At 39.7% G+C, this 23,265-nt stretch overlaps 1 protein-coding gene across 1 annotated transcript in view; it reads right to left on the bottom strand.

Moving 5' to 3' along the window:
• Positions 1-23,265, bottom strand: part of wdpcp (WD repeat containing planar cell polarity effector) — an 87,679-nt gene that overhangs the window by 51,699 nt on the left and 12,715 nt on the right. The window contains exons 3-8 of the mRNA XM_061745002.1: positions 13,251-13,340; positions 10,082-10,126; positions 5,950-6,000; positions 3,602-3,672; positions 2,457-2,516; positions 638-752 (exon numbers count right to left, since the gene is read on the bottom strand). Coding sequence (XP_061600986.1) covers positions 638-752; positions 2,457-2,516; positions 3,602-3,672; positions 5,950-6,000; positions 10,082-10,126; positions 13,251-13,311 — 403 coding nt within the window. The 5' untranslated portion in view covers positions 13,312-13,340. The remainder of the gene's footprint in view (positions 1-637; positions 753-2,456; positions 2,517-3,601; positions 3,673-5,949; positions 6,001-10,081; positions 10,127-13,250; positions 13,341-23,265) is intronic.

Here is a 23,265-nt window from a genome sequence, read left to right as displayed (position 1 = left end):
GGATGAAGCATGAAGAGCAGTGAAGAGCATAGAAGGGAGTGTTTACATTGATATCTAGCACATCCATCCATCCATCCATCCTTTGCAGGGTCATGGGGGTCTGCTGGAGTCTATCCCAGCTAATTACAGGCGAGAGGCAGGGGATATCTAGCACTATTGTTCACAATTTTGGTGTCTTTTCACCCTGCGAAGTCTGTGAAACTCTACAAATGCTTTATGAAATGTGTCTTAAGATTTTGTTGTCAAATCTGTAACGCCACTCCCCTCTTCTATGCTTTTGTATATTAGTAGACTGTTACCATGTTTAGAAACTTACCACCCATACGATTTACCAGTAGGAATACTCTATGTCTGAGACTTCAGTAGTTACCTTCTCTAGTATACCAACGCGTCATCTGACAATACAAACACTTTCACACTGCTGCTCCCTATCATCACATAGCAGTTTAGTGGTTAACAGTCACAATGTTCTCACTGATTAGGGGTACATCTGCAAAGGTGTTTAGATCTGTCAGTAATTGACATCCAACAAATTGAAATTTCAATAAAGAAAAGGACAAAACTTTAAAGGGACATTTACTGCACCGTGCCAGTCTCCTCGCAGGCAGAAGTAAAACCATACGTGTCAATAACTAACCATCAGTCACCGTGTTGGCTGGTAGTCGGCCCACTAGTGTGCGGTCTATACACACATGTTCAAGCTGAGGTCCAGTCAAGGTCAGAGTGACCACCACTCCACTGCTCAGCATCACCTGCAGGGTACACACACACACACACAAAATACAATGGGAAATTAGAATTTTACAACTGATGGAGATTCACTTGGCAAAGTCTCTTCCACTAATGTGCATCAGTTAGTGGTACTAATTTTGGAGATTTGTACAAATGTTTGCCACCTGCAGGTTATTTAAGAAGGGAGATCAAGGTTAAAATGCAGCAAGATTTTTTCAAACTGCTGGTTAAAAAGGAAAATTAGCCAAGTTTGATCGGGAAGCTTGAAGCCTACAAAACAGTGACTCAGGCTTTTCAGCTTCTGACATTGAATTCAAATATTAGATTTTTCAATTAATAAAGCAATTGAAATATTCATGAATATAATTTCTGACTTGATAAAATTCTTAAAATTTAAAAAAAATCCTATGGAACAAATTATCATTTTTACATTATTATGTTTACTGGGGGATTCTGTCTTGGTAAAACTCAGAAAGAAAGAATATCTCAGTAGAAAGTTGGATTTGTTTTAAGTGGGAGGTGAATTTGAATGATGAAATGACCCTGCTAGCTTTATCGATCTTCAGTTTGCGGTGGAGCGATTCGCAGCCAGGTTTGAAGCGGTGGTGGTGAGAATTAGCACCTCCAAATCTGAGTTTCATGGCTTTCAGTTGGAAAAGGGTGACATATTTCTGGGTTTGGGATGAGATGTTGCCTCAAGTTGAGGAGTTTAGGTTTCTCAGGGTCTTGTCCACAAGTGTAGGTAGTGACCGAAAGAATGAAATCAATCCTAAAATGAGCTTCCTCAGTATGGTGGCTGGACTCTCTTTTGAAGATGGGGTGGAAATCCCATCATTTAAAAAGGACTTGTGCTCCTCCATATCAAGAGGAGCCATGTGAGGTCATTTGGGCATCTGGTTAGGATTCCTCCTGGACACCTGCCTTGGAATGTGTTTCAGGCATTACCAACTGGGAGGACACCCCGGGGCAGACCAGGACATGCTTCCTCTGACCGAGGCAACAGCTTGGCATTCTCCCAGCAGAACTAGGGGAAAGAATCGGCGAGAGGAGAACTACCTGCGACCCAAACTTAGATACATAAGTGGAAGTTAATGGATGGACGATGTTGTTTTAATTGAAAAGGCTTACACAAACTCATCTGGGCAGCATGGTGGCTTAGTGGTTAGCACTGTGGCCTCACAGCAAGACGGTTCCTGGTTCAATTCCCAGGTCCGGCAGGAGTCTTTCTGTATGGGGTTTGCATGTTCTCCCTTTGCTTGCATTGGTTTCCTCCCACAGTCCAAAAAAAACCATGTATCTTTGGTGTGTGTGTGTGTGTGTGTGTGTCTCCCCGGGTTGGCGGCAGGAGAGTTATCTAGCGTAAAACTGGACCATATCGATGTGCGGACTATGATCTGCTGTGCTGACCCCTCCAAGAGGGATTAAGCTGAAAATGGTTGATGAAAGTTAAACAAAATCATTCAATTAAATTGTATGAGTTAATCAAACTGCAATCTTTTATTTATTGTATTTATTATTGTAGTAATTTGTGATAAAAAACAGAAACAAATTTGTTTAAAAGAAGAAAAAAAAAGCTACAGTTCTTGAGCTTTACTATGAAGTCACCTCTGAGGTTGTTGGGCTTCAGAGATATGCATATTGATCACATATTTTTAATATTTATTGATGCTGATGTTTTTTATTGTGTAATAAGTAAAGGCCTCTCTTGAAAATGGGGAGGGTACCTGGCAGCAGTACTTGCTTCTCCATCGGATGTGAACGCAGGTGTCGCTCTGCAACAGCTCCTGAATGACCAGAGATAAACAACAGAACTTAAAAAAACAGAGGAGCCACACAACTGTGTTCAAACATCTAGGCAAAAATAGCTACTTGGAAAAAATGTTATATTACATCCGCTTGCCTCAACAAAAGATGGAACACTGTGAACAAAAACTGTCCTCAGTGTTGCTTTTAGTTGCACGAGTCATCTCGGTAGCACACAGCAGTAGACACTTACCGCCACAGGTGGTCAGTAGAGCAGTTCTGACTTATGGAGGGGTGGAAGAAACTTGGAAAAGGATACAGGTAACGACTGCTTGTGTGTGTGTGTGTGTGTGTGTGTGTGTGTGTGTGTGTGTGTGTGTGTGTGTGTGTGTGTGTGTGTGTGTGTGTGTGTGTGTGTATGTATGTATGTGTGTGTGTGTGTGTGTGTGTGTGTGTGTGTGTGTGTGTGTGTGTGTGTGTGTGTGTGTGTGTGTGTGTGTGTGTCTCTGCGTATGGGTGCCTCGGTGTGTGAGTGTAAGGTCAGTCATTCCTGCCACATTCCTAACCCAGCTGGGGTGATTGAATGGGAGGAGAGAGGGGCAGAGAAGGAGGAGGTGGGTGAGGTGTGGAGGTGAGGTGGGGTGTTTCTGGTTTCAGACAATGGTTACGGGTGAGAGGAGGGAGGTGGATGGGTGGAGAGCATGTGCATGTGTGTGCGTGTGAGTGTGTAACAGCCGCAGACAGGTTCCAGCAAACAAAGCTAGGTCTGTACTGCCACAAGTACAGAGGGGAAGAAAGAGGTGGGTGGGGGTGAACGAGGGAAGAGTGAGGGAAGGAAGGAGGAAGAGAGGAGATGGGGGGTGCGGCTGCAGCCCCCTGATCCCCTCAAATATCCCCCTCGATGACAGAGCTCAGCCGAAAGAGAGGTGATGAGAGAGGAGAGGGAGAGTGAAGAACAAACGGGAATGACAGGGAGAGTGAAGGGAGAGGGGGAAAAGGCAGAGAATGCCCCTATTTGTTAATCAATCGGCCGTTACGGAAAGGGAAAACTCCAAAAATCCCCAGAGGGAGGAAGAAGCCAGGAGTGATGTTGCAAAGGAGGGGCAAGCATGGAGAAGGCGGTCACCTCTAACTCCTTCAGCGAATCGCGTAGCTTTTCTGGTCGGCGGTTCCTGGGGGTCCACGAATAGCCCCGAGCTACAGAGGCAAAACATGAGAAGGTCAGGAGCTCATGTGACTTAACACTTAACCACAGACACTGGAGAAATATTCTTCTAAAAAAGCATTCAATGGAATTTAGACGAATGTGGGAGCCAAAACTGGAGATGGTAAAAGGTTTGCACTTTATATACCTCGGTTGTGATTTAAGCTGGATAAAGAGAAATAAAGAACACGTGGAGAGACAGAGACACTGGTACATATGGCAGGTGTTTCAAAGTGCACTTCATCTCAGGACCTCATGAACATTGATGGATCCAAGTTGATACTGGAATGATTCCATTAAATCACACGAAAAGCTACCGCATATCTTCAATTAATTTGAAAAACAGAATCAATAAACTAATTTATGCATGAAAAAGACAAGATATTCGCTGTTCCAGCAAGTTGATAGTGGTTGCTTCTAATTTCAATACCAAAATGAGCCATTTATGGTTTTTGATTGTTGGATAAATCTCACAGGAAGAAAGTTTCTGGATCCAATCACGTCTGATGTCTTTCTTTGTGGAGTGTGGAGTAGGCCGGCCTTCTCCACAGTCCAAAAAGATGCACGTTGTATTGAATAGTGCTTTAAATTGTATTCAACAATGACTGTAACCATGTGTGGTTGTTTGCATTGTTTGCCTTTGTGTGGACCTGTGATGGACTGGTGACCTGTGCAGAGTGTACCGCATCTCCCCTGATGAAGGCTAGGAGAGACTCCAGCCTGTGTAAATGAACAGGATGAAGGAAGTAAAGAAAGAGGATGGATGGATGGATGGATGGATGGATGGATGGATGGATGAAACAACTTGAGCACTGAAATACTATTTATGTTTTTAACTTGCCCATGCCAATTAATTAACAAATTAGAACAAATAAAAACTTACCTAACCATTAAACATTTTCTTTTTGAAAACGACTATAATGCTACCACATAAAACCATTGTGATCAAACCCAAAACAACTTTCCTAAGTTTTCAAACATACCTGAAGTTATTTAACTAATTTCCATAAGAACAGACCTCACTTAGAAGATCTGTGTGAGAAGGGCATGTGACACTTTCTTTCTTTAAATATGGTGAATAATAAAGACGAAAACAGATAAAACACCACGAACAGAAACACAATAACGTTATCACAAAACTCAATGCCCAACACTCGATTTATGACTACATGCCTGATCATTTTAGATCAGACATGATCCATTTTAAGTTAAAATATTAAGAAGTTCAAGAAACGGCAAATTGTATGTAACATCCCTAATGTCATTAAAACAGAAACAATACAAAGCCATGCAAGAACCTAGCTTAACCCAGAGAACAACTACAACAAAATTATAGATAAGTTAAATGAAATAATCAAAGTATGTAAAGGTAGGGTGCTTGCTGTATCACATCTAAAGAGTGTTGACTGTTATCAAATCTGACTGAGACCTGTAAATATTAGCATAGAAAACCTGATATAAATCTCACTGTGAGTTTATGACACAAGTACTTCCTACTCTTATTAACAGGAGCTATGAGATTTGAATTAATTTATATTTAAGCAGTAAAAAACTGTCTACTGAAAGCAAAATGTCACTTCAAAAAGCACAAACAGATCCTTGAGGAGAAGCAAATATTTAATCACGAGGACTTGTGGTGCTTTTGCGTTATCTCCCATATGCAACCTCACAGTTTATAACACATATCTCAACACATAGCACACGATTTAATTTCCCAACCCTTCATTTCCCCCCTCCATCTCTAGTGGTTAAACAGAGGGAAGGGAGTATATAGGGGAAAAAAAACAGCTAATTGAATTTGTGCATCTGCTTCCGCCCACACATATTCAAAAAGTTCAGTGGGAGGAAAAGCACTGCTGTGTTCAATGTGGTGAAATCAGCCTCCTATCTGTTTATTTTACAGTCTGTTTTCACCTTTACAGAAATGAGCCATTATGCAGTAGAGTTCTCTATTAAGAATGAGTGGGAAGAGGATGTAAACAGATGCATGCAAATGAGGGTGTGTAAGGTGGGGGGGGGGTCATAAGAGACAGGAGGTAGGGGAGGGCAGGGGGATGAGTGTTCGTCTCCTGATAAGGGTGTTTGTATTCCACCACTGGGTGAAAAGCAGAGCGAGCGGGAGTAAAGAGACGAAGTAGGGTGGTTGAATGACTAAAGCACAGCATTCTGGAAGATGGTCATCCAATGGTAAGATAATCATGGCCAAAACAAACAGTGGATATGAAAAATAAAATGCTATAAATCCCTCTTAGTCTTTATTGGAAACTTACCTTCACAGAAATTGAGTTTCTCATTGTAGTAGTGATGTTCCTGGGAATGGGCTGAAAGGAAATTAAAAGGCCAAATGAATGGATTCACATGAACACATAAAAACGACACAACTCACAGAATAAAAGCGTCTGGTCTTTCTTTATTACGCGGACAAATGAAAGCAGAAAACTAAGCTGGAGCTCAAACATCCCTTTAGTTCCAAGGGGCCATATTGGCAAAGTGGCGCCCATAACCATGCCTCGTGGCCTGGCCGCCTCGAGCAAGAAAGTGGCCAGTCTGGTGGCAGGAACGCCTCCAGGATTAGTAGTATTAATCAGATAAGGGGGTGAAGGGCCAGACAGGCCCAGACATGGGCACCTGCTCTGGGGCTGGATGAACAGGCCTGGGGGCTGGGGGGGTGGGCTGGCTGCTGGGGAACCCTAAAGCTGCACCAATGAGCCTATGTCTCCCTCTAGTGGAAGCAGCTGGACGTTACGGAAACCTTTGTGATGATTAATCATAAATCACAATGTACCTGATATTCAAGGATTCAGTCTCACACACAAATTGTCACTATTAATTTTTATCATGAAACAAATGCTCTCACAAATGTCGCAAATTTTTACTCCGATTCCTCATTAATGTGTAACTCAGAATCACAGCACTTGTTTACATCCACACAGCTCTAATGGAGATTATTTTAATGACCTAAACCACATAGATTTGATGTGCTTATTAACCATATATTTTGTTTTGAATAATAAATGAAAAATAAAAAGCTTGAGTGCAAAATGGACTACAGAAATGTTTCGATGCTAAGACAGAATACATATAGATTTGATATTTTTTTCCATAGTTTGGTATAATACATAAACTTTGTTTCATTTGTACAATGGTAAATGGATTTTAAACATAGAAATCCTACACATTTCGTCTAATCCAATGGATTCTGTCATATATTGAACCAAATCATGACCTCAGCTATCATTACACTGCTGTGTGGAAGTGTTATGATACTTTTGCATTGTAATTCTGTTACCCTGCTCTACCTCTCTCCCCTCCTTCCCCCTGCACCCTCTTCTCCCTCCTCTTTGATATCAAGCCACACTTTAGTAATCCTCCAAATGAAAGGATTTGGGAGCAAGAGCATCGTCTCTCCACTGAAGATTGGAATGAAAGAGAAGGCAGCAACTCAGATGAGAGAGAAGGGAGAGAACCCCATGATGAGAGAAAGAAGGGATTGGACAGGAACACTTACTATACACCGAATAAGAGAAAACTAAATACACATGGAAGAAAAAAAAATAGGACAAAGCAAAATAAATCAATGACAGGGAGAAAGAGGCACTGTATCAGACAGGTATAGAGGGAAAACATGCACATGGTGAGAAATTGTCTAAAAAATTGACTGATTAGACAAGATCAGTTAAATGTTTCATGTTACAAACTATCACTGGAAAAAAAATGACTAAAGAAGAGCTGTTCTATTATATTCTGTGTTAATGCTGGATCAACTAACTAAAATGTAAAGTGAAGCAAGATGATAAGAGTAAATCATTCCCCCACTCAGTAAATTTCAGTCCCATGATTATCTGTTGTGATTTTTCTCTCCCTGCTCTGTTCATTCATGGACAAATCAGGAAGTTAGTGGAACATTTAGTCACATTAGAGCTAAACATGAAAACAGGGCTAAAGAGTTAATACTTGAAGTGAATACAATTAGTGATTACAGACGCAGAAGATTTCACAATTCTAAGACGCATCTCTGCATTAATGCAAATAATTCTGCTTCAGTACAAGGACACCTCATAAGAGTCTGCTAACTACACAAAAAGATAGTACAAGATACTGAATTGGTGATCCAAACTAAGCCTGCTTGACGCTGTGTAATGCCATGTTATTCAAGCTTAGTTGTTTGTCTCCTGGGAGGAAGTTAAAGTTTCTATACCCGTTTTAAATTACCTCACAGGCCTGAGTGTGTGGCGGAGACCAAAGAGGCAACACGTACTGTATAGCTTCAGCTCAGACGCATTTAAATCATACCTCTTATTTTTGAAAGCACTATATACAAACGGAATTCAGATTGATCTGACTGTAAATATTAATTAAAAAGAAATTCAAATTTTTAACAAGGGAATGTTGAGTCCGAGCACAAACAGATCAAGAGTTGGTCCATTATGCTTGTTGTGTGACAGATTTGTTTCCTGAGAGAATTTGACTCCTTCAGAGCTGCCCTTTGTCACTGATTCTTTTCATAACCTTTACAGACAGAATTTCTAGTCATAGCTAGCCAAGAACCCAAAGGGGTTTGCTTTGGTGACCTCAGGATTGCAGCTCTGCTTTTTGCAGATGACCCAGTCCTGCTGGCTTCATCAGGTCATGATCTTCAGCTCTCGCTGGAGTGGTTTGCAGATTTGTGTGAAGCAGCTGGGATGCAAATCAGCATCTCCAAACCGAAAATCATGGTCCTTAGTTGGAAAAGGGTGACTGCCCTCAAGTGGAGGAGTTTAAGTATCTCAAGATCTGGCTTACAAGTGAGGGGAGTATGGAGCAGGAGATTGACAGGCGGATAATGCAGACTCTTTGCTGGTTTGCTGTCGTCTAGAGCGAGCTGAACCAAAAGGCAAGCTTCTCATCAATCTACTTTCTACCCTCATCCGTGGGTGGGAGGTAATTTCTGAAAGAATAAGACTGCAGATACAAACGGCCAAAATGAGTTTTCTCCATCAGTTGGCTAGATTCTCCCTTAGAGTTAGCGTAGAGGTTCGTCATTCAGGAGAGACGCCAAGTAGAGTCGCTGACCCTCCACATCGAGAGGAGCCAGCTGAGGTGGTTCTGGCATCTGGTAAGGATGCCTCCTGGACGCTTCCCTAGGGAGATGCTCTAGGTGTGTCCAACTGGACACACCCAGAGTCCAGAGGAGGCCCTGGGGAGGACCCAGGACATGTGATGCTTTGGCATCTAAAGCCCCTTTTATTTCAGAGTCACCAAACTCTGAAAATGTACATAAACCTATTCAACAGAGTAATGTCTTCAAGGCTAGGCATAAAACAGGCCAAGCTCAGGCTTCTGATAGTTAAAGGGGACCTATTATGGCATCTAATACCTATTTTAAACAGGCCTTGAATGTCTTAAAAACAAGCTTTTGATTGTTTTTGCTAAATAAATTAGAAATTCAGTCTCTGAGCCATGTCTTTATCTTCCCATTCTCTAACCTCCTTCTCTATGTGGGATTCTGAGTGGGTGGGCGGCTATGATAATGAGGCTCTGTGCCGATTGGCTGCCTGGCGCGATGACGCGAATGAGACGATACACCGCTACGAAAAAATGGCGGAAGCTCCGGCCGGCGGAGTTATTGTTGTTGTTCCGGCCAGAGTTAGTTGTGGGCGTGGTTTCATGCAGCGTAATGACGGGAGCAGAATCTGAACGGCTCGTAGATCCACATCACACTGGATGGCTCATCCGGGCGGCTGAACAGACACTGCAGAATTTGGTTGCTTTCCTCCTTCTCTGAGTTGGCAGACTGAGGGGAGACCACTTTATATATGTTAAAGCAAGAGAAAACGTGTTTTTCATAATAGGTCCCCTTTAAGTTAAAAAAAAAAAGTAAAAAAAAAAATAAAAATATGGATGCAGATAAAATGAAGGGGGTGGGCAAAAGAAGATGTAGCGTTTAACTTTGCTGCTACGACTGCTGGGTAACGCTCTGAGTACTCCCTGACTGCAAAGAAAGCCTTATGGCCTCAGGCAATATGAGGCTGGACTGCATGGGGCCTCTTTGCTATGTGATCTAGGAGAAAGTCAACAGTTTAGTTTTCCTATCGCTGTGTGGCAGGACCCTGGGGTCAACAGGAACATAGAGAGTGTAAGAGATAGAACCGCAGAGGCCTTATAATCTGTGTGTGTGGTATGTGCATGTGTATATAAGGTTTTAGGGTGTAAATCCTTCATACTAATAGTCTCTGTGTGGACAAGTGTATGTGTGGTTAGAGGGTGTAAGACATTGGAATACGCTGGACCAATAATCTGTGTGTCGTAGACAGCAAAAAGTCCTTTTTTATAAATATGAAATTCACATACATTCTAAAAACAAGGCATATGCAACTTATCTTAAATACAAACAAACATCCAATATAAACACTATTTATTTACCTGGCTCTCCTTTATCGTAGTACTGATAGGTGCCAATATCTGTATCTGTGGGGGGAGAGGGGGAAAGAGAGATGAAGATCACACTGCCAAGGAAAAGCAGAAGACAGATCAGCAATTTTGCACTGTGGGATAAACAATCACTATCAGCCAGTGGCCTGTCCCGTCTGCCAGCACCACGATTCAGATAAGACCCAGTGTGGGATGAGGAGGGGGGAGAGCAGAGTCAGGATGGAGGCGGCGTGCTGAGAGGTATTAATAAAGACAGGAGAGTGCCTTAGCCCATCCCACCTGAGGGACAAACTCTGATTTGCAAACACACGACATTGCACATTGAGAAGAAGATCCAGAGAATCTGCAGACAGCAACAGAAAAACATCTGACATACATGCAGCATGCAAAGAGTAGAAATACACATTACTCTGATAGAAATTTACATACACACACAAATTGCTGAGGTGAGGCTTTTTAAAATGTTCTTTTTTTTTTACTTTTTTCTATAAATGTTATTCCTACAGGCCCAAAACCATAAGCAGCAGGTGTTGGATTCGCACACCACATCGTTTCTTTATCACTCCTCCAATGTTGCTGCCTCTGCTGCTGCTCCTGAGGCCAGGTCACACTAAAATAACAGGAGAGCTGATGGCAGACAAACAAACATTCACACATGTACTGTAGGCTATAGGGATACAGAGCCACGCACTGCTCTATAATTCATTACCGTTTTCTTTTCTTCTTAATCATCTCTTACAAACCTCCTGAAGTACTGTGTGGAGGTGTATTTTTTATGGACACACTGGTTTAGTGTTCAGGCTTCCTCTTGTTTTGAAGTGTTTAAACAAAAGGTGTGTAGAAACAATGTTTAAATGACGTCAAAAATATGTATGTGAGAGGGCGATAAAAACATAGGGATTGGTTCTTACCGCTTTTGTGTCAGACATACGCACGCTCCAGTCGGAAGAATGTGGATTTAAACATTAAATCTAATGATGCAACACATCTCCAGTCTTGGATGCATTTATGTTTTAGAATAAAACTACTGTGAAAAAAACAATAATGAACTGCGTTTCATTTGTGATATACTGCTTTGTTTTATGATGGTAAAAAAAGAAATAAATACATTGACAAGGAAAAATGGAGGCAAAGCCATTCTGGCTATGTTTGTCATGAGATGTAATCCTGCTGAGATCATGAAATAAAGTCTATTCACAAGAGCATTGCATTCTTACAAGGCTGTCCCTAACTGGTTAGTTAACAATCACATGAATGACGGGGTATGGGGATCAGGTGCTGCCAGTGTCCTACTAGTGTGCTCTTTTGTCATCATAAAACACCTCCAGAGCTATTTTAGTTTGTTCTTTTTTGGGTGTTTTTTTTTTACAAAAAAGGAGAGAACAAAGAAAATTGGGACTTCAACTTCTAAACTTGTGAGCCCTTTTCCCTGTAAGAAGTAGTGTAGATTTCTGTCCAACATAATTACCAGCTTTTTTTTAAAATTCGATTTAACTTGTATAAGTAATTAAACAAGGAAATTAAATAAATACTTGCAGGTCGTGATGGTTCAAATTCATTATATGAAGGCCCTAACAACAATCCTACCAACATGGCTGGTTCAAACATAAACTTTGCTTATAACTTGTGACAACTGTTTTATGTTGTTTTTTCCATATCTGGAACCACAAACAGAACAAAAGATTCAGAGAAACAGACCCTGTAGAAAAAAAAAAGATTCCTGCATCACATTATTCCTTTACAAATAACAGTTTGTACCTTGGAAAAGGCAAATATATGGTATTTGTGTTTATGCAGCTAACCTGATCTCTTTGACAACCTCCATGCCCATTACAATGAATGCCTTCAAAACCCATTATTTGTATATAAATAAAAATATTGCTACCCTCTTGAAATAATGGCTTATGTATTTTTTTTCTTCAAGTTTTTCAGAATACAGAAAAAAAAACAACAAATATTTGATGTAGTTTATTTTACTGTTTGCAAACTTGAGAAAAACATGGCTCAGACCATTATTTTAAACAGGGTGACAATATATTTCTTTGACCTCTTCAGAGGCAAAACTACTCTAAGATCCATATTTTATGTTATTGTTAAACTTGACCCTACACAGCTGCTCTCCCTTTAATGATGTAGTGACCAAGAAGTTTTAAGGTAGCCATAATGCTGTGGGAACTGTCTGATGTGGTCTGCATCTATGTAAACATTATTCAATCAAACAGAACATACACAGCATCTCATATCATAATAGCAGAGATGCTGCTTTTTCTCTCCCCAATTTATATTTTTGTTTTCAGGCCGATGCACGATGTGAGGAAGGTGATGATAGGGAGCGTCACACCTCAGCAACCAGGTCTTTTCCCTCAGATGTATCACTTCACTTTCTTATGAGATAGCAGATTAGACACAGCAAGAAAAAAAACAAACAAACAAATAAGGATATGTCACCGTCACCTAGGATATACACTCTCATGGCACACGTGATGCAACAACATGCATGTACACACACACATACACAGAGAGACATAAAGATTCTGTGAGAGACACTATCTTCATTGAAAGTTCAACAGACTGTGAAAGATATGACGGAATGGAAGGGAGAGAAAAACAAGAAAATGGTGAAACAGAGCATTTCTGTCTGACAGAAGAGATGGACCGATATGTGGCAAGATAGGTACCACACAAAAACTGCCAAAAAGTAAAACTAAAACTTCACTGAACTCCACTGGATGTGATGACGGAGCAGCGGTTGGCGTTTTCACTATGCATGATGATGGCCTGTTTTAAAGAGGACTGTTACATGTGAGAAGTAAATCTTTACAGGTTTCTCACAGGTGTTTAATCTATTCCCAGCACACTGTGTGATTAATACACATCCACTGGCTATACACGTTTTAAAAACATTCTGAAGTGGAATAGAGTGTCAGAAATAATGCAATAAATACATTTTTAAAGTTTAGAAAGTGAGAAGTGAAAACAGACAAGGTGAGCAGTAAAGAGTTAGATTATACAGGCAGATAAAGGTGGGGAAGAGGTGCGAAAAGAAATGAGTGTTGACAGAAACAGCAAGAACGAGACGAAGAACAGTGAGAAGAAAAGAAAGAAAACAATGAAAGACCTTATGAAAGGGTGAAAGATTGAACATGGTGATAAGTGGGACCTTTAACGTTAAGCGAGCTCTTGGTGGACCACAAGTGCAGCTCAGCCAGGCAGAACGCCATCTGACGGACACGTGTAACCCAATCCAGGCCTGCAGAGAGGGACAAGAGAGAAATAAAAGATGGAGAGAAAGTCAGGGCCGACCAAACAGAACTACAGATGAATATCTTGATGAGACGACAAACAGGTCTTTTTAAGTCAAGGGGTCAAATAGAGTATGCATGAAAGGACACATGCTCACATTCACAAAAACTTGTCAGGCATGACTTCCAACTGTTGCCTGTCCAGGCACAGACACAAAAGCTTTGATTTGTAAATTGTAAATCATTTAAACAGTTTATATAGTATTCCCAAACTTAGTCCAATCACTATAAAATGGTTTGTTTATGCCAAATAGATCTATTTAGTCCCTTACTCTTTCAGTCCTTGTATGTTCTCAGAATGCCTAAAATGGCATGAAATGTACTTTACTCGCATCTTGGTATGAAAGATATTTGGTAAGTAAGTTTCCGTTTGAACTAACTGCTGTAATGGAACTAAAATATTTGTGTTGTGACAATGAATGTGGCCTCTTTTTTTAAGTTGCGGTACTAGTATGACTTGCAGCAGTAGACCATGAGTAAATGTCATGGTATTTTAACAAATATTAGTCAGTATTCATCTGCATCACTGGCTTTTTACCCGTTCCACCTGTTTTACTGGTAAGATGGAAAAAAATGGTTACTCTATAGGTATGCACAAAAAGATTGACAGGCATGCACATGAACTCAGGCTGACACTGAGACAAGGTCACAGGAGTGATGCTTGTGCCATTGCTCACACATCACAGGTGAGCAGTGATGGACACACACTTTGGAGCTGACAGCTCAGACAAAGCAAGCAGTGATCCTCAAATCAGCTAATGAATGTCTGCCAGCTGCTGCTATCCCTTCGTCTTTATTATGGACTGTTCCTGCAGTCCATTCACCTCTCTTTGTGGAGGGATAAGCTGCTGGCTTTTTCTGGTCCACTCAGTGGGGTTTTCCTAAAGGAGTGATGGTTTGTTACCGTTGGTAAGTAAGACAATATACTTCACCATGTTCCAACTGTGTTTTGTTGAACCATAGACTGAACCACTTGTAGTGTTTCTATGATAAAAAAAAAAACAACTCAATACTGTAAAATTAATAAATATTTGAACTGGTATTACTGCTTGTACTCCAACTGTTGAGAGAGAAAAATAACCACCTCAGTTATTAATCTTACTTCATGTGCAATTCTCTCAACACAAAACGTCCTTAATAACTACTTCTTCAACAGCTGTCATGATTTTATAAATACAAATGTCCATCTACTTTGCAGTTTTCCTACTTTGTTACGATAAGAAATGTTATTTAAGTTGATAGATGTTTGGTGTGGTTAATTCACACGTTTTAGTAAATGTGACCGTCAGCCCAACCTGTAACTGTAGACTGAAAAATACAATGCACGAAGGTTATGTGACATATCGGTTTTTCTAAAGAGTGATTTTAAAGCTGCTTTTCTCATAGTTTGTAAAATTACAATAAAAGTAAATAAGGAATATACACGTTTTCATAGTATAAAGCACCGCCATGATGCTCTGGAAGCTGACGGGAACACAAGTTAGCTGTGGCTACTAGCTCACTTTTTTTTCTTTTTTTATTGAGAAGAAATTATATACAAAGACAAGACAGACAAGTGCAATATACATGTATCATAAAAATAGATAATGAATCACAATAAACTAAGATTGTTAATCATTTTAGTAAACTTAACAAAAGTAGGGAGAATTGTGCATAAATAAAAGAATTAAAAAAAACATGAAAAAAAGGAAATTTAATTTTTTTTTTAAATAATTAAAATGTAAATACAGTATTCTTTACAAAAACGTCTCATATATATCTATGGATGTGGTACTTTGTTTGGTGTCAATTACTTTAAGGGATTTTATGTACTCTTTAAACTCATGTAAGAAACGTTTGAAGTTTGGTGGAGTTTTGGAGTATTTGCCATATAAAAAAAAGTATGTGGTATTTGCCATATAAAATGAATCAGTTTTAGTAATAAAGGAGATGTCAATTCTTCTCCATGGAAAAAATACAATATCACACTTCTACAGTCAATAGAAATGTTTATATTGATTTTAGACACTTAAAATTGTTCATGTTGAGCCCAGAAATTGATAGATCGGGCACAGTAGTAGAATATGCATATTGCAAAAAGTGCATTTGTTTTCAATATTTAAGAATGTAGACCTTCCACCAGCTCACTTCAGAAGAGCTGCAGAGCTGGTGGTGTACGTTTAAAGCAGAATTAGGTCATGCTAACATAAGAAGGTAATCCCCCCAAAAGAGTTCAATAATAACATCAAATAATCATTTAACAAACTATATTTTGAAAGAAGAAATCTACAAACAAAAACAATTTTACAAACAAAAATGTTGTGAATGGATTCTTCCCCAGCATATAGGTTCTGACTGATCCTCGTGACCCTGAATAGGAATAAGCAGGTATAGATTATCAAGGAAGAACTTTTTACTCAGCAGTTTCTGATTTGTTTGTATCATTTACAGTAGATTAACGCAATATTACAATGCAAAAAACAGTTATTTTAGTAGGTTGGTGTGGATTTCTTTTGTCCACTGGATAATATTAGTCCATACTGAGTCCCTCCAGGGATAAACTCAGGTGGTACAGGTGTGTAATCCACACAAGACACTGCAGGATCTTAGCATGTATACCAGAGGTGTTGCGGCACCAGTACTGTTGTGTTGGCCTTTTCATATTTCTATCTTTACTGTTAATGCTCACTGTCTGTCCATTCTCTCTCTCACTCTCTTATTTTCTCTTGTCAATGCTGAGAGGTGACACTCTCTTATCTTTACCTCGTGCTGCCTCTGCTGTGGGGGAAGAAAATCTCATTATGCCACTCAAGCCATAAGACCACAAGTCACAACAAAACTATGCACAGAAAACAGTGGATACCATGGAAACTCAGGAATCACCATGCCATCGATGCCATAACAAGTTTACTGACATAAAAGGATTCTTTCATCCTCTCCTAACCAGCCTTTTCAGAGAAAGTCAGCTCTTTTGAAGAGAAAAACTAATTTCAGCCAGTTTTTATTTAGTTATTGCTGCTCTGACTGATCTTAAAGTCCTCTAGACCTTCCTCTGGGGAGCTGATGGACTCTTGGGAATATAAGCAGCAAGGAGGCTGATGTAGATACAGAAAAAATGAGAGTAACTATGTGGTTGTGTGAAAAACAAAAGTGATGTGTGTCTATGAGCACTGAGAGCACATACACTGATGAGTTACAACACTGAAATCATATCATGTTGATCCTGTTCTTACTGCTGGAATATTTCTGACCTCATTGTTCTGTGTCGTCAATGGGATGTTAGCAGTGGATTCTTTGGGTTTTCTGGGTTGATATGGATCGTTATACTACAATCCCGTATTAAACAGTGGTTCATTCATCATTGATTGTTTATCACTGTTACTGTTTTGTGTTTTATGTTAAGCTCTACATATCAAGAAAATGTGCTGAAATGTAATCACCATTCCATTGCTTATCAAATATCCAACATTCATCCACAGAGAGTCCTGTCAAAGATACATCAAAGATACAGTATCAGCAGGTACACCCATTTATGCACAAGTGCAACCTCAGTGACAGACTGAGTCTTTCAAGAATGCAGACAAATCCACCTGCACACACATGCATGCATGGACACAATGGTGGATGCACATTGGCACACTTTTATTATCCAGCCAACTGAGAAAAGGAGATTCACATCAAATGACATGAAGCTTTGTAGTATTATTATACAAAATATATAACATTTGAGGTATATTGATGATAAGAATCACTTGTGATATTGAAATATTGATGGCTAAATGTGTGAAGCATGTATTTACTGCCCACATTTTCTTTAATGTACACAAGCATGTGTACATAGAGCACTCAAACTCAAGCACATGAGCATGTAAGAACACACACACGCACACACGCGCACACACACACACACACACGCACACACGCACACACGCACATGCACACGCACACACACAGCAGAGGACCTGGACAGCTGCCACACTCATTCTGATTTCTGCCTGGGGTTGCCGTGGGTTACCTGTCCCCCTGCAGAGCTTTGTGAGTGTGTACAGTCGGTGTACAGAGGGCTGGGTGAAGGGTTGGGGGGGTTGAGGTTATTGTATCCTGTCTTTACACTGGTAAAGAGACTTCTTTAACATCAAAGAATGGGAGGGAAAGCATACAGCTCCACTTGCCAAGACGGTCCACAGGAACTACGACCTTGTCTGCTCTCTGCTCCTCTTTCTTTGCCGCCTCTGGGTAAATACTGAGGATGAGAGCATTGGTGTGCACTTGTGTGTACGCATGTGCATGTGTGTGTGAGACTGCATGTATAAAGAGAATGTGTCTTTTTAAGACAATGATCTGACAGGTCTATAAAAGAGTAGGGATGAACTGTTTTGACTTTTCCAGTCTTGACAGCGATGCCGATGCCTGGGGTTTTCCTATCAGTCGATACCCGATTCTGATCTGATACTTCTGTTGAATAAATGAGCTGTACACCTCAGAAGAGACTAAAGGCATCAGGCTTGACTTTTCTGATGCAAAATATAACAAAACAAAGCAGCAATAAATAGTTGTGCACTAAAATTCAGATTTCAAATATGGAATCAAATTTAAATTGGAAAGAAAAACCTAAAACTGAAAAAAACAAACAAATCTATTTATATGTCAGCAACGAATGCAGATCTGCACATGGATTGATTTAATTTTCTATTCTCAAAGACACTTTTTTTTTTGGTCGACATTAGGCCTGATATAAGATCACAATTTTGGATCCTTACAATGGATGTAGAATGATCTGGAACTTTAAGCAAATATTTATTTGGTATAGGCTATGTGTTTTTCAGGGTGAATCTGAAATAAACTGAATATTTGGTATGCAATTCTGTCATATCGTAGTCCTTTGTGTTCTCAAAAGCAAGCACCAAAACTGGCCCAGAAGCTAATACTGAACTATACACAGTAAAGGTCTGTCATATTTGTAATGTCAGAACCTTCAAAGTGCCATGGGAATGCTGCCAGTCCGGCTATATGTAGTCCACAGATCCATCTATCTTATGGGAAAAGAGCGGATTAGGTAATATAAGCAAAACAGGAAAAGTAAATTAAAACAGGTTGGACAATACCATGGTGTACTGTATATACTTGTGTATAATTGTTTGAATAGATTGCAACCACTACCCATAGACATCTGGAAATTGTACTCAAGTATGAATCAAGACACACAATTGTTAGAGGCCCGCAATTCTCTTTCTGATACCGTATCTTGGCCGATTTCTTTTTGTTTTCCCATGACATCACGCAAGGAAGCAGTGTGTTTGAGGTGTGCCTTAAAGTACATCCACAATTAATTCAAAATCTTCAAAGATTACATCATCTGGGCTTTCCCAAATTGTTTAAAGGCATAGTAATCGTAGTGTGTGTAAACTACTGACTTTGAAGAAAGTCATAAATGAAGCTGCTTCACAATTATTTTGGAAGACAAACTGATCTAGAGTTCATCTACAATAGGTAAGATGCAGGCTTAAAAACATTTTGTCTGGCATCTCAAGAATATTCTGTCAGATGAGATGTCTGTCTTCCCACACACATACCAGAGGCAGTGATGGTGTAGTGGTCCCATCACTGCAAGAAGAGCAATGTGATAAATTACAAGGCTAAAATTACAAGGCTGAAGGTGCCACTGATTGACAGACACAAGCATTCACTTGACACATATACCACAAATCCTTCACATACCTGGATATATGTAAATTTTTCACTTCACAAATTCTCTTCTTCTTTTTCAGACTCCTTTTCTTTGTGCAACTTTACTTATCACTCTCTGCCTACTTCACCACTACCTTTTATCTTTCCCCCCTCTTTCTTGTCTCCCATGTTTTTCTGATGTACCTCCTACTTTAAATGCATTAAGCTTCCCGACCCTGTCTGCAGGCTTTTACCCTCTCTTTTTGGGAAGTTGGGGTTCTCATCTGTCTCAAGATACAATATCCCCTTGTCAGATTTTCTTTCTTACAGTTAATTTACTCATTAACGTCTCATTTCTATTAAAAAGGACAATTCTTTAATATCTTTTTTTTTTTTTTTTTTTAACTTTTCAAAGACACACTTTATCTCTCACCGATGCGCTAAGCAGTTGCGCAGTGTCCAAATGAGGTGGCTAAAAGCCACCTTCAAAATTAGGTTTTTGAGGTGGCTTTTAGTTTCAGTATTGTCTCAGTAACAGACTGCATGCGGTAAACACACTCAAGCAGTCCTATGTCGTGTGCCCTCCAATCTCTCAGAGTTTTGATAGACAAACTCACAAGCCCTACAAGCAAGCATACGGAAAGTGTACAGTACAGTGCATATTCTATCGCTTGGTACCACATTTACATACATATGGAACCATGCACTCAGACTCACAATCTTTAGCATATCCTCAAGCCAAGGCAAGTTTGTGTCACATCAGCGCGAAAAAATGTGAACAAAAATGAAACCAACATGTTTCTGAAGATTGACATGATGAAAAGCAAAAAGACAGACAAAACTAAGAATACGCATAATGAAAGGAATCCAACAGACATTGATGGATGTTCTGACTAAAAATAGGGTCTGTCAGATAGAGAAGAGACTTGTGCAAATGAGAAAAGAGATTTTAAATATGAAAGTCCCTTTAAATACGTGATTTAAAAAAAAGAGCCATATGTTAAAATAAAATTGATAACATAGAATTGATATTGTATTTTTCATTCATATTCTCTCTACAATCATCTTCCCACAACAGTTCCTAAACTAATATATGGAAAAAATCAAAACCTTGAGGGCTACGTGTTATGTGTTGTTTAGATGTAAGCAAAGGTGCTACATTTAAACTGAGCATATAGTTAGTGCTTCTGATCAGCAATGTATCTGGATTTGTGGGCATGTGGGCATGTAGCAATGAACTCCTTTAGTAAAGAAACTCAAAAATCCCCTGCAAGTGTTTATGTCCTGTGGTGGACCGGATACCATGTTCCCATCCTGACACACACCAGTATTACCTGGGATTGGAGAGACTGTCGGACTAATAGCATACAGCTCAGGAAGTTTGGCTGACTGACAGTTCAGTTCAAAAGAAAAGGATGTGGCTTGAAATTCTATCCCCACAAAAAAGTCAAATGTTCCTTGTTTTGGCCTAGTGCCACTGGGTGTTATAAACATTGTTGCCTGCAGGTGTCACCAATGGGATCTAGTCATGTTTATGTCAAGTTCCATTCTTTTTTGTTCCATCTGTCTGCCTTTCTTAAATACACTCTACTTCAGTGGTTTCATTGAGGACCCGAGGCATTACAGAACTTGACCCGCTGTGAAGACAGAGTTCTTCAGAGTGGAAGTGCTGTGAAAGCCTTGTGGCAGTGCATGCAATTAACAATGCACGCACGCATGCACACACAGGCACACACCCACCCACGCAGACATGTACACACACACACACACACAACAACTCACAAGTCCAGTATATCTTCTCAACTGTCTTTTTGTAAGAAAGAGTGTTTGGTGGAGGAGAGTTCAGGGTGGGCAAAGTGGCGCCAGGCAGAGGGAGGAAAACCTTTTATTCACATATACATACAAACTCTCACAGGAGCACCCTGAGTCATCAGCAGGCAAAGAATGGAGGTGATGGACAGGCAGACAAAATGAGGTAAAGGTAATCCTATTCAAGAGAGATGACAGATACAGTCATTATGTTCGCAAGTGTATGTGTCTATGTGGTTGTGTGTTTTGTGTCAGTCAGAGGGAAAATGAACTAGCATGACTGCTGGGCAACATCAGTGTCAATTGAGTACATATATATTTCTTTTGTGTGTGCATGCACCGGCATATGCTGAGGTAGTCAGAAAATCACAATAAGGTCCAAATGCATAGGATGGGACCCAGAAGTAAGGAGTTGAAAAGTTCAGGCAAAAAAAAAAGAAGGAAAAATGAATCAGTTCCTTCTCTCACCCTGTCACTCAGCCCCAATAGGTGGCGATAGTGCCTCCTTTCAGCTTGTTAGCATTAAGCTTTTCCTCCTAGACCTATTACGCCTCACAACAAAACAATCGAAAAATGTATCTATCTAATGTCTAACTATCAATGAAATTATCCTAATCAACATATTTAGCTCAGTGATTGGATATGCATTGTACATTTGTATGCCTGCATGCTTTTGCTTTTATTTTATTCTCTGTATCAGCTTCTTCCAGTACTTATGTGTTAAAGCAACTGTGAAGCATGTGTAAAGCATATAAACCGGTTCCGGACCTGCTGAAACATTTACATCCAGGGATTTCCTTGAATTCAACAGCATTTTCCGAGTGTGTTATTCCAACTCTGAGAACCTTGGTCTAGTTAGATTCCAGATGGGCTAAGATGTTTACAAGCATTTCAAGACTGTGATCTCAGTTGGACAATTGCAATCATTCAAATTTTTCAAATGTGGTGTAAACACACCAACAGATCTATATTTACTTTTCATGAGATTTTCTTTCAAAACTTATTTTCAACACATAAAAAATTGTTCAGTCAGCAACCTCGTAAAAACTCAAAGCGAGACCATGAATACACTTGCAGGTCCTGTGGAATATTAATGGTGTGTTAAAGTGCAGAAAGATAAGATTATGGGTATGTTCCAAATAGAGTATTTTAGTAGTATTTATTCACATTTACTATCTGGATTATTTAATAATCACTCAAATACAACAGCTATATAGAACCATCTCTGTTTCTGTATCCTTTTTATTTTCTTTTTTAGGTTTCCAATATGTTTTTAAAGAAAGAAAAAAAATATTGTATTTTTTCTTGCTAATGACAAATAAGAATTCTGAGGATATCAAGATATCAAGTCAGTAGCAAAATTGTTGAAAATGTAATATGTAATAGAGCATCTGTTTCCCTGTATTTTTGTTCATCTACAAGAAAGTCAGTAAGAGAAAGAAAGACTCTGCAGAATTATAGATGAATGGAGGCTCTTCTAAGGAGATGTGTAAACGTCATTAGGGGGGTAATGGAGGGAAAAGGTGGAAATGGCAGAAAACTTACTCCAGCAGAGGTATTTACCCAACGCCTGAAGCAGAAACACAAACACAGAACCAAATGATTAAGACAGAGTGGCAATAACAGTCTGGGAGGTTTGGTTGCAAGCAGGCACTCATGTCTTGATTAAGGTGGGAAATTGTTGGAAAACAGAAGCACTTGGTTAAGCCTGTAAAGCATTTTACCAATCCAATATTTCCACATTTATACAGGATTCCATTAAACCTGCAATGATTTTCTCTTGTTACTCCTGTTCAGCTAATAGATGTGATCTGGGGAAGTGTTTCGCCAAAAACAGCCCTGCAGCAGTGCCCGAGGCCAGGAAAGACAATACCTCCAAACCAGCAGAACAATTGGTGGCTGACTTCAAGGAGGAAATCTGTGATGATGTGCCTCTTCCCCGTTACACCAAAAGTGACTTGTGTCCCACTGATTGTGATTCCGTCTATGTTGGAAATTTTGTTTTTAGAGTTTTGTGCCCCAGGGTCTGCTCCTCCCCTTCTGACCGCAAACACAGGTATAAGCACTATACACAAACTGACTGTCTGAAACACAATTACAAATAATGAATTATATCTATATGTGTTAAGATGAAATACACATAAAAGCTAAAACACATAAAAAGAACAATTAAACACATACTTTCTAACACAGTGCACCAGCATTATATTCATTAAGTCTATATAAACTCTGAACTATGCCAATCATATTTAATAATTTTGTAAGTGTCAACAAATCTGACAATGTGTTTTCTCTGGACTTCCTAACATCTGTGATTCTCTGCAGGAAACACAGAATAAATCTCTGAGCTGGTAGCATAAATACTACAAGCTGTGAAAACAATAAGGCAAACTTGTGAATAAACACTGCAGAGTTTAC

This window comes from Cololabis saira, chromosome 17, assembly GCF_033807715.1.
Source record: "Cololabis saira isolate AMF1-May2022 chromosome 17, fColSai1.1, whole genome shotgun sequence".
NCBI classification, from domain to species: Eukaryota; Metazoa; Chordata; class Actinopteri; order Beloniformes; family Belonidae; genus Cololabis; species Cololabis saira.
This window is presented reverse-complemented; position numbering and strand designations above follow the sequence as displayed.